This window comes from Dama dama, chromosome 11, assembly GCF_033118175.1.
Source record: "Dama dama isolate Ldn47 chromosome 11, ASM3311817v1, whole genome shotgun sequence".
NCBI lineage: Eukaryota > Metazoa > Chordata > Mammalia > Artiodactyla > Cervidae > Dama > Dama dama.
This window is the reverse complement of record NC_083691.1, coordinates 1,604,704-1,618,655: the sequence shown is the minus strand read 5'-3', so window position 1 is coordinate 1,618,655 and position 13,952 is coordinate 1,604,704. Positions and strand designations below refer to the sequence as shown.

The window sequence follows — 13,952 nt, the reverse complement described above, 5'->3', positions numbered from 1 at the left end:
TATGGGTATGTGTGAATGGCATGCAGATGATGTATGGATGGTGTGTGGGTGATGTGTGAATGGCATGCAGATGACGTGTAGATGACATGTGGATGGCGTGTGGGTGGCCTGTGGATGGCATGCAGGGACAGGTGTGTGTGGCTGGCATGTGTCGCCTTCTCTCAAGCACGTGTTGGAAGCCGGGCGCTCTTTAGCCCAGAACAGGTGAGGAAGGAGGGCGAGGTCTCTAGCTGGGAAGACGGTGCAGTCTTGGGCCGCAGTGCCCTCTGCACCTCCTGCACAGACCCTCCTCCAGGATGTCCCGCCCCGCCGGCTCCCCGTCCCTGCCGCAAGCCGAGGGCGGTGGGTTCCTGGAGCCACGCAGGTCCAGGGTCGCACCCGGCAGGAGTCGGGTACCCGTGTCCTCAACGCCCAGAGCCACTTCCCTTGAGGGAAGCTGCCGCGGTGCCAGTCCCTGTGGTTCACCGTCCCCGCGGGAGCGCCAGCACCCCCCGGGGCCGTGGGAGCAGGGCCTGCGCTGACCGGGACACTCAGGGACCCTGGCTTATGCTCACGCTCCCCCGACCTGGGATTTTAAATCCTGGGGAAACACACTCAAGCAGCAAGACCTCTGTGGGTCATGAGGAAACCCAGACCCTGGCCCTGCCTCTGACAGAGGTGCCGGTGGAAATTCAGATGGAAAAATGCCATTTCATGTCCTTGTGTTGCTGTCTGTCCTCTGCAGACGGCCTCACTGCCGGGGAGCCAGGGGAACCCCTAGGAGCCTTCCCTGGTGGTGGAGCCAGGCGGACGGTGGGCTTGGGGCGCTGAGTGAGCCCCGCGGCTCCTTGCTCTTCCTCTGCTCGTGTGCTGACCTCCACGGGCCCACGGGCTGGGAGCCTCGGGCAGGTGGAGACGTTGTGCCCAGTCGCCCGGGCTGCAGGGCCCCCTCGGCAGCAGGAGGGTGGGGTGGGGAGGAGAGGTCTGGGTGAGGCCCCCCGCCGCCTGCAGCCCCGCTCCTGCTCCGGGAGGACGTGGTCCTCACGCTAGCCTAGCACAGCAGTGAGAGCAGCAGGCTCGGAAGCGGGCGCAGAGTCCTGCAGGACAGGAGGCGGGCTGGGCGCGCTGGCCCTTCCCTGGGGTGACTGCTCGGGCTCCCCTGCATGAGCCCAGCTCAGGAGAGGAGCAGGGGATGGGGCCCAGGACCCCCGGCACGGGCAGAGGACCTGAGGGATGGCTGGGAACCGGCTGGACTCATGGGCGCTCTCCCCAAAGAGGATGCCCCACCGCACACTCGGCACACACACCACACGTGCCACCAATGCACACATCACAGGCAGGAAACACGTGTACACCTCACCCCTGGCTGGACCCTGGGAGGGTCTCCTGCCCGCTGTGTTCCCAGGGAGAGGCCTTGGAGATGAAGCCATGCCCCTAGATCGGTCTCTGCAGTCGCCAAGCGCGAGGCTCTGTGTGCTGGACACACGGAAGTGATCAGATGCAGACTCTGATCCTGCCCGTGGAGCCGGCGTGGACCCCTGGAAAGCACCAGGGCCAGTCCCTGCGGTGGTCACGGGCCTGACCCGGAGCGAGCACCAGCTCAAGGGGAGATGGGGGCGCCCGAAGGGCTGGCCGGCCTCGCAGCTTCTCCGCTCGGCGGGGAGACGGCGCGCCTGCAGGACGCGGGAGCGTCTCTCAAGGAGGCAGAAGTAACGCTGTCGTTCTCTCTGTTTCTCTCCCTCCCTGCCTCCCCCTCGATGTTTAGGCCAGAATCACTTCTTGGCCCAAAGAAAACCCGGGTTCCTGGTTCAGTGAATTCAAGCGTGGCAAACTGGTAAGACGGCCTCCGCCGTGTGTGCGGTGTGGTTTGAACCCGCCCGTTTCGTATCTTGCAGAGTAGAATGGCCCGCTGGCCCAAAGAGCAGCCTGCCACCTGGTACAGTCAGTACAAGCGAGGGTCGCTGGTAAGTGGCCCCGCGGCCGCCTGCTTGCGGCTCGGCCTGGCTCGGCTCTGCATGGGACGGACCCCCAGCGCCGCACCTGCTCTCGCCCTTTGGCCAAGCTGCTCCGCCGCCGTGACCGCCAGGCCCAGGCCGGCCCCTCCTGCCGCGCCGACGGGGGTCCACTCTAGCCGAGGGCAGCCAGGCGGCTGTCTGCTCAGGTGGAGGGCGTGAGGCTGGCTTTCAGAGCCCCCCTCCGGGGGCTGCCAGGAACCGAGACCAGAGACTCCAGGACTGGAGGGTTTATTTCGCTCAGTCCTAGTGGGCAGCTCGGATGGGGTGGGCCCTGGACCATTAAGCCGTCCAGCCCCTGTGCTAACTTCTGGGGATCCAGTCTTAAAAAATGGCCCATCCAGAGGTGCAGGCAGCTGGCGTCCCCCGAAAGGACTGGACGTGGTGGGTCTCCAGGGGTCAAGAGACTGAGGCCCGTCACACCTGATCCCCTAGGGCCATGACTGCTTCCGCCCAGTAGAGCGTTTTCCCAGACCGTTCCGGGGCTTCGACTCGGGCCCCTTTCTGGGGCCCATTGCAGAGTTCTGTGACCCCTTCCCGATGAGCTCAAGGCCCAGGTTCCAGACGTGGTCACGCGGCAGGCGCCACCAGAGCTCCTCGCTTCCTGCGTTCCCTCCTTGGCCCGGGTCCACCCGGCCGCCCTTGAAGGACGCCCTTGTTTCTCAGAAGCAGCTCTCGGGTCCACAGCGTGGGCCTGACCGTCCGCCCTTGGTCAGCTCCCCAGGGGCCCAGGGCCGCTCTCCCCCGGGACTCAGAGCAGGGCCATCCAGCGGTCCACCCCAGGGACCCTGATCCTAGACCCCAAGGTGCTACGTGCTCACTATTAACAGCTCACGCCCGTGTCCTCGAGCCCCGGTCACCGAAGCTCTTTCTAGACACAAGGCCTGCTCTCGCCTTGCCTCGCCGTGGGCTTCCTGTCTCTGTGCGGACACCCAGGCACCCTCGCCCCCTCCCTCCTGCTGACTCTCTTCCCCGCGCCGCCTTGGGGCTGTCCTCAAGACAGAGCCGCTGGCATGCAGAAGGATCTGAAGTGGGCACCCCTTGGGAGGGCAGTGCCCAGGGCACTTGAGCCTGGCGGATGGTGGTGGGTGGGCGCAGCACTCAGGAGGAGGAGGGCCCAGGGCCAGGTCCCTTCTGCAGCCGGGCTGGTGGGCTTCTCCAGACGGGGGCCCTCATCCCCCACGCCCACTGCCTGATTCCGCAGACGAGGGCGCAGAGCACCCACTTTCAGCCGCCGACCCGAGCCCACCTCCTCCTCACGTCCTGTTTGACCAAGAATGGAGGTGGAGGGACGGTCCCAGGGACGGCAGCATGTTGCCTCCATTTTTCGGCCGCATCATTTCCAGGTGCCCGTGACTGTCACAGGGCGTAGATGAGGTCCCCCCCCTGAAGAAATAGGCGCTTTTCTGGGCCGGCTGCCCTGGGCGTCATGAAGGGGATGCTGCACGGCCCCTTTCCCCCAGGAGGGGAGGGGCTCACGCCAGGGCTCTGAGATGCCAACGGGGGGCTCGGGGTGGGCGGAGCCTGGGTCTCACCCCTGCCCGGCTCTGGGGCTTCAGGTCCTTCTGCGTCCAGCACTGCCCCCCGCCTCTCTCTGCGCATGCCTCCTGCCTCCAGTCAGTCACCTTCCCTCCAGGAGGAGCACCCGATGGCCGTGACTGCGGTTGGTATCCCCTCTCTCTCCTCAAGGTCCGGCTGGAAGTCAGCGGCCGGCGGCCATGTGGGGAGCTGGCCGGCCGCTCCATGCCCTTCCCACCCACGTGGGGAGGAGTAGGAAGCCGGGCTTGGCTCACCGCCATCAGCCGTCCTTACACAGATATCTCTGTATACATGGGCAGTAGCGACTTCAAGCCCCCCTTGTGTGATCAGCATGGGTGTTTGGGGGCCCTTCCCGTGGATTTCCACGTAGACTAGACCGTCTGTAATCCCTTCTGGTTCTTCTTGGTTCTGGAGGTTTTACACTTGGCTCCAACCCTCTTGTTGAGCAGAGCGGCCAGGGCGTGTGTCAGAGCTGGTCACAGGTGTCCCCGGCCAGGGGCAGGCACCTCGGGCACCAAGTTGCCTCTGCGTGCTTGGGGGCAGCCAGTGCGCCTGCATGGCTGAGCCGGGCGCTGGGGTCTGAAGCAGAGCAGAGGTGGAGCAGCCGTGTGTCGGGAGGACCTGGGATGTCAGGCCCTGACGTTCGCCCACCCCTGTCTGATGGGGACCCAGGACGGGCCGAGCTCGCTCTGCTGGGTCTGAGAGGAGGGCCTTCGGGGAGGAGAGACCTGTCTTGTCCCAGGGGTTTGGGAGGCCCTGCTCCTGCCGGGCGCAGCAGCTCACAGAACCGCCATTGAGAAGGTGCAGAAGCTGACCTGTCCCTCGGGGTGCCCAGCATGGGCCCAGCTGAGCTCCCAGCCAGTGACGCCGAGAAGTCACTTGGGAACCAGCCTGCCCTCTCTTACGGGTGTCTCACCCCGACTTCAGGCTGCCCACTCACATGGGCAAGGCTGACCCCCTGACCCCTCGGCCAAACCCCACCCACTGTGGTCTCTCCTGGGTGAACGCCCGAGGAGGGCGCAGCAGAGGCTTCCCCTCATGCTCCAGGGAAGTGCCCAGTCCCTCCAGGCCTCTGGCTCTCGGCCACATGGCCCGTGACCCTCTCACAGGCTGGTCTTCCTGTCTGCTGGCCAAGCACCCCATGCCTCGTACCCAACCGTCCCGTTCCTCTCCAAGGCCTCGTGCCCTTTCGGTGTCCAGTTCTCACGGCCCCGGTCAGGTCTTTGTACATCACGGCGACCACCAGCCAGTGGTCAGCATCATCTAATGAGCACCTTCCTTATGCTGATCTCAGAGCACAGAGATAGAGCTGTGCATGCCAGGCTCCTGTCCCCAGGGTACTCTCGGTCCAAGGAGGGCCACAGACCAGGCCCCAGGGGCCCCCAGACAGGAGTCCAGTGCTGGCGTGGAGGGCCCTCCAGCCAGAAGGAAAGAGGGACACTGAGCCAGGCCACGCTGGGTGAGGAAATCTAACCCAGGCAGGCTTCCTGGAAGAGGAAGCATATGAGTTGGGCCCCAGAGGCTGAGTAGGGACCAGCCAGGCAAGGAGTGGGTGGGTTACTTGGGTCCTTGAAGGAAACGAGGGCCGGGCTCACTTGTTCCAGGGAACCCCACAGAGAGCCAGCGCGTGCTGGCCTGGGGGCCCGGGTGTGTGGCTTGTTTCCAGGTGGGGCGCTTGGCATGACCAACACTCCAGAGGAGACAGCTCCGGGCTGAAGCTCCCAAGCCCGCCCGTGTGGACGAGGGGCCTTGCGAGGCCGCGAGTCCCCGCCCTGCTGAGCCCCCGTCCTGTCGCCCTGCAGCTCTCCTACGTGGACGCCGAGGGCAGCCCCGTGGGCGTGGTCCAGATGACCTTCCTGCGGCTGCTCAGCGCCTCCGCCCACCAGAACATCACCTACAATTGCTACCAGTCGGTGGCCTGGCAGGACGCCGCCACAGGCAGCTACGACAAGGCCATGCGCTTCCTGGGCTCCAACGACGAGGAGATGTCCTACGACAACAGCCCCTACATCCGCGCCCTGGTGGACGGCTGCGCCGTGAGTGTCGTCTGCGCGCGGGGCGGGGCGTCGGGCGGGGCGTGGGCGGGGCATCGAGGTGGGCGGGGCGTGGGTGTGGCGTCTGGGGCAGCGGGGCGGGGCGTCGGTGGGGGCGGGGCGTGGTCAGGGCAGCGGGGCGTGGTGTCGTCGCGGGCGTGGCGGGGTGCGGCGTCTGGCGCCGTCTGCTGCGGGGCAGTCATTTGCTCTATGTGAATTCCCCAGGCACTTGCCATGTGCCGGGCGTAGTGAGGGCTGACGGTGGCTGGCGGACGTGGAATTCCGTAGCCCACAGCGGGACCTTCCCGAGATGCTGGGTGTTGGAGAGGGCGAGCCCAGGTCCCTGACCCAAAGCCTGGGGTGCTGTGAAGTACTCTTGGTCCGATTCGGAAGTTGAGACGCCTCCACTTTTTGGGAACGGCCGGAGCTGAGGCTGAGCCCCCTGAGAACATGGCCATCCTGGGAGATGTCTGCAGAGAGCGGGCAGTGGAACTGCCCACTCTCATGACATCCCCGGCTCACACTGGGTCCCCTCCCTGGACCCTGTGCCTCCCTCTAGGAAAGAGGCTCTGCTCAGACCCGAGAGGCCGGCCAGGGCTGGGCTGCCTTCACTCCTTGGACCTTGTACTTGCCCCCTTGCACCCCTACATGTGCCCCCGAGAGTGAGGGTCAGCCCCTAGATCTGAGCTGGGTCCTTCTGTCCTGGGATCCTGGGAGATATTTAGCACAGCAGTGCATGGTGCCCAGTCCTGGAGAAACCCTCAGATGGGTCTCCCGTGTGGCCTGTCCTAGGCTGGAGGTCGGGGGGGCCACCAGGAATCACCATCCTGCTGGTCTTACTGCCTCCTCTAACATCGGACCCCTGACCTCTCACCACCTGCTTCCAGAGACCCTGCCCAAGGTCCCTGCCCAGCCTGGCTCCCTCGGGGGACTTGGCTAGTGTAGGCTCTGCCCTGCTGGGTGTCCAGCGCCCACTGCATGGTGCCAGCCTCTGTGGACACCCTCCTCTGGAAGGCGCCAGCCTCTCATCTTATGGTCGGGAAGCCCTTCCCTCCATCCCAGGACCCAGTCCCAGTTGGGGCCCTTCCCATGGATTTCCACATGGAGTAAACCATCTGCAGTCCCTTCTGGTTCTTCTTGGTTCCGGAGGTTTTACACTTGGCCCCAACCCTCTTGTTGAACAGAGCGGCCAGGGCGTGTGTCAGAGCTGGTCACGAGCGCCCCCAGCTGGGGGCAGACATCCCAGGCACCAAGCTGCCTCTGCATGCTTGGGAGCAGCCAGTGCTCCTACCATTGCATTTCCATGCCATGCTGTCGGGGTGTGTGGGATCTGAGGGTTCTCCCTAAGGTCCGTCAAGGTGGTCTGGCCACTTGGCCAGCCAGGAGTGTCTGGGATGAGCCCAGAGGGCTGGCAGGAAGGCAGGTGCTGACCCACTGCTGAGAGCAGGACTCAGGTGGAACTAGACTCACACCTTGCCTCCTCCCCTGGCTGCTCTCCTGGGACTGGCCTGGGCTTTTCAGCCATGGGAGCTCTGGACCTTCTTTCCAAAAAAGGATCTAGTTATAGCCCCTGGGGTTTCTTGGGGATTAGAGGTGAGTGTGTGCGGGGCAGTCATGGGGCCAGGGTGCCTGGCGGGGCAGCCTCCTCTCCCTGATGCCCTGGCCCCTGGCCCTGGTGTGGGTCAGTCCTTCGGACCTGACCATGGCCTGTGCAGAACGGGTCCCTCCCTGAGGTCAGGGGATGCAGGGCACCCCGGGAAAAAGGACCCAAAGCTCCGGAAGCCCTGGTCGTCCAACATCTGCTCACGTTCCTGACGCAAACCCCAAGCTGCTTCCAGAGGTTGTGAGGCACCAACTAAAACCCTGTCTCATGTCTGCCTCCTACAAAGGAAGACAAGAATAGCACTGATTCACGGGGCTGCTCCGGGAGGAACGTGCCGGAGGAGAACTCAGAGCTGCGCTCAGCTGCCATGAGCCCAGAATCATCGTGGTTCCTATTTTTAGGCAACTCGGGCTCCCGAGTGTGAGGCAATCGGGTGGAGGAGGAGGAGGAGAAATGAGGACTTGAGGAGGAGGGTCAGCCCTGGGGCAGAGCCTGCAGTGGGGCTGAGCTCCCCGGCTCCCCTGGCAGAAAGGGAAACACTCTGGTTGGCCCATACGTGTCACCTGTAAAGGGCGGAGACTGGTTTTCCAGAAGAAGGGGCGTTCCCTGAGAGGATGCTGGGAAAACGTGTCTGGGGTGAGGGAGCAGGTGGTATTGCCACGTGCACCTCTGGGGACAAGAGTGCCCGGCAGAGGGCCACCGCTCTCCAGGACGGTCACAGTTTCTGAGTCACTCAGAAGGTCAGAAGGATCTGGCTCCTTGTCTCCACCCACCAAAGCCAGCCCTGCTGCCCAGGCGCCCTGACACCGAGACCCATGTGAGATCCAGACCCTGAGCTGCTCCTTGAGAAAAACACAGATCCAGTCGTCTGCTGCGACCCCAGGAACCCTGGCCGCCATCGCCACGCTCCGTGCCGGTCCTCTGGGCACCTCCGATGCAGAAGCAAGACTTGGCATCATGGAAATATCTGCATTTGGTGCTTGACGTTTTTACTCTTGGAAAGAGTCTGTCTTTGAGAAGATGTCTAAAGAGAGTAACCCAGCTGATGGGGAAAACTGGGCTCAGCGGACAGGCAGGGGAAGGGCCGCGAGGAGGGGCTGTGCTCCGGGCCGGGCGGAGCTTGGAGCTGGGGCACGGGGCGCTTCTGGAGGACGGCCGGGAGTCGTCCGTGCTCTGCTCACCCCGCGCCACGCCACTGCCCGCCGGAAGCGCAGCCATGATCTGAAGGTCACACCCCTCCCAGGTGCTCATGCAGGAGGCTCAAGGAACGCAGGCTGGGGGCAGAGAGGCCTGCCTCCCTGGAGGCCCGCTTGGCCCACACTGTAGCAAGGACCAAAGACGCTGGGATTCGTATGCTGGCGTGGGGCGGCTGTGCAGCCTGACTGGCGGGCCGCTGAGTTCAGAGGCTCCACTCTCTGGGCAGGAGGCCGAGGAGCCCCACCACATAAACCCCACGGTCTGTGCAGCTCCGCGCACCCTGGGGGCCCGGTGCCAGCCCGTGATGGTTACTTATGCCTCAAGAGTGACGGGGTGATGGAGCCCAGTGCTTGTGGACGCCCCCCTGAGCGCTCTGATAACCACAGCGCTGGGGCCCCGTCCGTCCGGGAGAAAGCACCCGCCAGCTCAGCACATGCTGCCGTCCCTGGTAGGAGGAGGCAGCGGGCACTGGCGCTGCCGAGGCCTCTCGGTCCCCTCCCCGTGGAGGAGAGGCAAGCCGGGCTGCCCGGCTCCCTGTGACCACAGAGGCCCATCAGAGGCCAGGGCGGCTCCTGCTGGGTGGTGGTCGGATCAGGGCCAGAGCTGGGGCAGAGGGACGGGTGGACTCTGAACCCTCCTCGCTGGACCGGCCAAGGGAGGGAAAAGGCTCAGCTTCCTCCCAGGGCTCCCCACCTAAGAGGCGAGGGTGGCATCCTCCCTGGGGGCCCTGAGTCCAGCCCCGCTGCCCCCCAGTCCCTCCCAGCACCCACAAGGCTGCGGTGGCCCTTAGCGCCTTCCCTGACAGTGGAGGGCTGGCTGTGCTCCCCGGGCCGGGCCTCAGCCCCTCCACTGGAAGCCCACCGCATCTATGCCCTCGAGCTCCTGGCCGCTGGACAGGTCCTTCAGACAGTGTTGCTCAGAGGCTGACAGTGACCCACGCGTGTCAGCATTGCCCGAGATGCATCTAAACCATGCAGATGCCGCATCCTGCTCGCGGCCTCCTGAATTCTGTCTCCGGAACAGGCTGAAACCAGCGGTACTGACAGCTCCCAGGAGGACGCACCTTGACTCTGAAGTGTTGATCCCGGCGTTAAAGCGATCCCAGCCTGGCCCGCTGAGGGTGCTCCCGTTCCTGTGAAGGCAGGGCCGAGGGGAGGCGAGTCCGCGGGTCGCGGAGACTCTGAAGGAAACTCAGAGCAGGTCTCTCCCGGGCTCAGTCCAGAAGCGCCTTCACGGAGGCCCGGCTGGGGTGATCCCTGAGGCTTCACCCGTGCTCCCCGTGTCCGTGGAGCACGGGTACCGGTTCTCTATGGAGAAAAATGAGCCGCAGCAAGTATGGTAGTCATCCATTGCTTGTAACAAATTACCCCCCATATTTAGCACCTAAAATAGCAGCTATCAGTCACCTGACTTAGTTTCGGAGGGTGACGAATCTGGGGGTAGCCTAGCGGGCTGGCTCTGGCCCGGCATCTGTCCTGGTCTGTTTGAGCAGCTGTCACAGGTGACTTCTGACCAGGGGCTCATCAACAGCACACAGGCATCCTCGCAGCGCTGGAGGCTCACGTCTGAGCCGATGCCAGCTGTCCGGGCTGGTAGGGGCCCTCCCCCAGGCTGCGGATGGCCGCCCCAAATCCCCTTGTTAAGAGCTAGCATGCCAGCTGCTTCTTAACAGGGCGCGAATCCCTTTCATGAGGCCCCTTCCCCGTGACCTAATGGCCTCCCAACACAGTCACCCAGGGGGTAAGGCTTCCCCATCGGGTCTGGGGCCGCACAGTCAGTCCCTGAAGGTGCCTGAGGTTGCTGAGCGACTGCCACGTGAAGCTCCCTCCTGAGGCTGTCCTCACCAGGCAGGCTCCCAGGAGGAGTGATCCACCGGGAAGTCTGGGGCCGGGGCTGTCCTGAAGCCTGCCACCCAGAGAGTGGCGGCCACCTCCTAGCACTGACCACTTTGCCAGGGCCACGTGGGGCTCCAGGGGCTTTACGTGGCCACCCAGGTGATGGTTATGGCCTCCCTGAGAGGGTCGTGCCCACTCCATCCAGCTGGAGGGGGGTGAGGCCGCCGGAGGCGCTACCTTCTCCCTGGACCGGTCACCCCTCGTGGGGGATTGCACGGGGGAGGGACAGCCTCCCTGGGGCCAGATCCAGCTGAGGCCGCGCCTGTTCTCAGGCGAGGCAGAGAAGGCCACTGGTCCAGAACAGGCCAGCAGGCCGTGTCTGCGCTGATCCTGGACCCTCATCTTGGGGCGCTGCTGGGGGGCGGGGCCAGTGCATCCCTGACAGGCGTTCTGGTGCTCAGGGTTGGGTGTGGGTGGTTCTACGTCCAGGGTGGACTTGCACCTTCAGCCCGGTATTCTGGGGGACGTGGCCAGCGGGGGAGGGCAGCCAGCACTCCTGGGGCAGGTCTGTACCCCCTGGGGTTCACTCTCCCAACCAGAAGGTGGGGCTCTCGTCCACCAGGGTGGTGCTGGTCAGGAACTCAGATGCTCACGGGAGTGAGGCAGGGGGTTGGAGCTGGGGAGGGCTGACTCATCCTGGCTGGACTGCCTTGGGGCAGATCCGTGTGGCTCAATGGGGGGTCCCAGCTAGCCGGGATGGAAGCATGGGTCCTGATGAGCTGAGGACCCTCAGCACACCCTCCCTACACTGCGTCCCGCTCCCAAGTGGTGGGGCTGGATGGATGTCCTGGGGTGAGCTGCCTGCTCCCACAGCGGTCATCCTGCTGGGGGTGGGTTTCGGAGCTGGGGGGCATGGCGGACCTGGGCCATCGGTTCACCTCGGGGGCCCTTGCTGACCCATCCTGCTCTCCCCCTCCGCAGACGAAAAAAGGGTATCAGAAGACGGTTCTGGAGATCGACACCCCCAAGGTGGAGCAGCTGCCCATCGTCGACATCATGTTCAACGACTTCGGTGAAGCGTCACAGAAATTCGGATTTGAAGTGGGGCCGGCTTGCTTCCTGGGCTAGGAGCCGCGAGCCCGGCCCCAAGAGCAACCTCGTGACCTCAGCGCGCCGCCTGCGGGCGTCCGGACAGTGAGGGCCCCTCGCCCCTCCCCACCGCGCCGGCCGCCCAGCCCCGAGAGAGCAAAGGGAAAGAGCCGCGTCCGCGCCCCCACCCTGGAGCCGAATCACATGACCTAGACGCCCCGCAGCCGCCCGCTTCCAGCAGCCCCTTCTGCGACGCCGCACTCCCTGGGAAGGGAGCGGGGCCCACGGGTCTTGCCCCCGAGCCCGTGGATGGTCTTCACGGAGAGGGGTAGGGCTGCCATATTTGGAGATCACTCATTTAAAAAAAAAAAAAAAAAATTCAACTTGAAGATGTGTATTTTCCCCTGACCTTCAAACCTTGTTCCGAGGCCAGCCTTGTAAAGGTCACCCCACCCTCCAGAGCCTCCGTTTTTAACAAGATCCATTCACAGGCCAAATGTCATCCTGCATGTGCCTTTCCGATGGATTAAAGGTGCTTTTGTTTTTGTGAGTTTTAAGTAAATATTTGTATTGTATTGTCATACATGTTCAGTGTCCCTGACTTTCAATCATGCCTGTGAACCCCGCTGCAGTCCCTCTGGGAGAGTTGGAAACACCGCTGGGGCGTGCGTGCTGGGAGGCGGTCCACACCCCCGCCTCTCCAGGACGTGTGATGAATTGGAAATTTGCCAAAGGCAGCGAGCATTCGCCCCACCATTCGCAAAGCAGGTGCCACTGCCCCTTTCAGACAAATCTTTGATTAGCTCTGGATTTTTTTTTAAACGGGGAGAAAAAGAAAAAAGGATTTTATACTCTGCCTTCTCCACATGCACTTAGATGAAAACGCAGGCTTAAATTAATTTTAATTGCTTCCTTTTTCCATGTTTCTTCCTGCAGAGCCTGATGGGAGAATGTCCAGGGCAGGGAAACCACATTTTCTGTCGATGATAATGAAATGAAAATTGGTGCTTATTTTTACACTCCTCCTTTGTGGTGCTATCTGTTGAGATCTCCCTGAAGGTGTCACTGGGGCTCCCTGCTGGGCCCCGTTCCCCATCTCTCTCCCTCCACCATCTAGGTTTTTGCCACGGACATTAAGATAAACGCGGCCACCCGCCCTCCTGTAGCCCTGCCCTCCTCCCAGACAGCAGCGAAGCCGCTCCAGGCCGGGTACCACTCCTAGGCTGTGCGTCTGTGATCGGAAGACGCACGCACACAATAGGCGCATGCCTCCCGCATGATCCACAGTGTAACGATGGCAGAGTGTACTCAGTTGCCGAATGTTTGTGGTGCTAATTTCTGCGTTGTTTTTTTTTTTGCAAGAACTGAATTGAGGCAGCTCGTGGCCCTCAGCGGGGCTGCCCTCCTGTGGCCTCGGCAGACAGACAAATGTGCAATGAACTCCGTGATTCCCGCCGGGGTCGCCAGCTGTGCCTTATCCCCTTGAAAGTGATTTGGATTTCCGTCTGCAAATGTGTTGGGCGTGGGTCTCAGCTGCTTGGGTGCTCGGGCCAGCCAGGCTCCGTCCGGTACCGGTCCTCCTCACCGAGCAAGGGCGAGGACTTGCTGGGCTGGCAAGGAAAGGTGATTCCTTTACTGTGAAAAGCTGCCCGCGTGCAATGCCCTTTCCTGCCAGGATGGGAGAGCGAGACGGGCCCTGGGGCCCTGTGCAGCCCCCTCAGGAGGCGTTGTGACGGGTCCCGGCTCTGGTGCTGTTATCCGCCCACCCTGCCCCATCGGACCGTGGTTCCAGCTTAGGAAACCGCAGCAGAGCAACCCAGGAGTAGCAGCACACCCCCCACGAGGCTTTCCCGAACTCCCTGGAAATTGAGTCTTGCTCTTGCCAAAGAAAAGTCTGGCTTCGAGATTCTTCCGAACCCAGGATGCCAGCATCTGCCAATGACCCTATCCTTCGTCTCTTCAAAAGAAAAGCCATATCGGATCGTTGCCACAGGGCGCCCTGTGGGTTTTGTCTAGGTCATGTGATTCCATTTTGATTTCTCATCCCACCGAGTTCTCCTTTTATTCTGTCAATCTTTTCCTCCATTGGCCCCTTCAAAGCTGTTGTAATTTGTACTGAGTCAAAACATGTCCCATTCTCCCCAGACCACTTAGCTATGATATATTGCAATAAAATTACTTCTTATATTTGCAGAAATTCTTTTGGTGTAATTTTATTTTTTTCCCCCTCATCTATATAATTGGACACATGTTGATGAAGAGAAAAGGAAAATGGTCAAAAGAAAACCTATGGCAAATATTCTAGGACATTAGGCCCTTTAAAATAGAATGTCAAGCGACATAATGTATACACTGCCCGAAAACCCAATAGACGTGTTCATACGTTTCAACTGTAATGCCCAGGAAAGGGTATTTTAAAATATTTTAAACCTGTGTAATAGAGGAATAATTGTAATAGTTTTTCAATAAATCAAGATGACTGTTTCCACCGTAAACAGATGTGATCGACTGTCTTCTTAAGTGTGACCAGGGCCTTCCCCTGCATTAAACCGATGTGTGACCCCAGTCTCAGGACAGCAGAAACTCGAAACCCTGGCCATGGTCACGGAAAGTGGAAGGAAGGTGTGGGCCAGACCACCCGCCAAGGGAGCTCTTCCTCGGAAGA

General features: G+C 62.1%; 1 protein-coding gene across 2 annotated transcripts in view; it reads left to right on the top strand.

Moving 5' to 3' along the window:
* The window catches only part of COL5A1 (collagen type V alpha 1 chain), a 144,818-nt gene extending 131,334 nt beyond the window's left edge, over nucleotides 1–13,484 (top strand). The window contains exons 64-66 of one of the 2 annotated variants that reach the window (XM_061154202.1): nucleotides 1,875–1,943; nucleotides 5,333–5,566; nucleotides 11,180–13,484. In XM_061154202.1, coding sequence (XP_061010185.1) covers nucleotides 1,875–1,943; nucleotides 5,333–5,566; nucleotides 11,180–11,326 — 450 coding nt within the window. In that variant the 3' untranslated portion in view covers nucleotides 11,327–13,484. Of the gene's footprint in view, nucleotides 1–1,744; nucleotides 1,814–1,874; nucleotides 1,944–5,332; nucleotides 5,567–11,179 lie in introns of both variants that reach the window. The other variant, XM_061154201.1, reaches the window with a different exon arrangement.
* The last annotated feature ends 468 nt before the right edge of the window (nucleotides 13,485–13,952 follow it).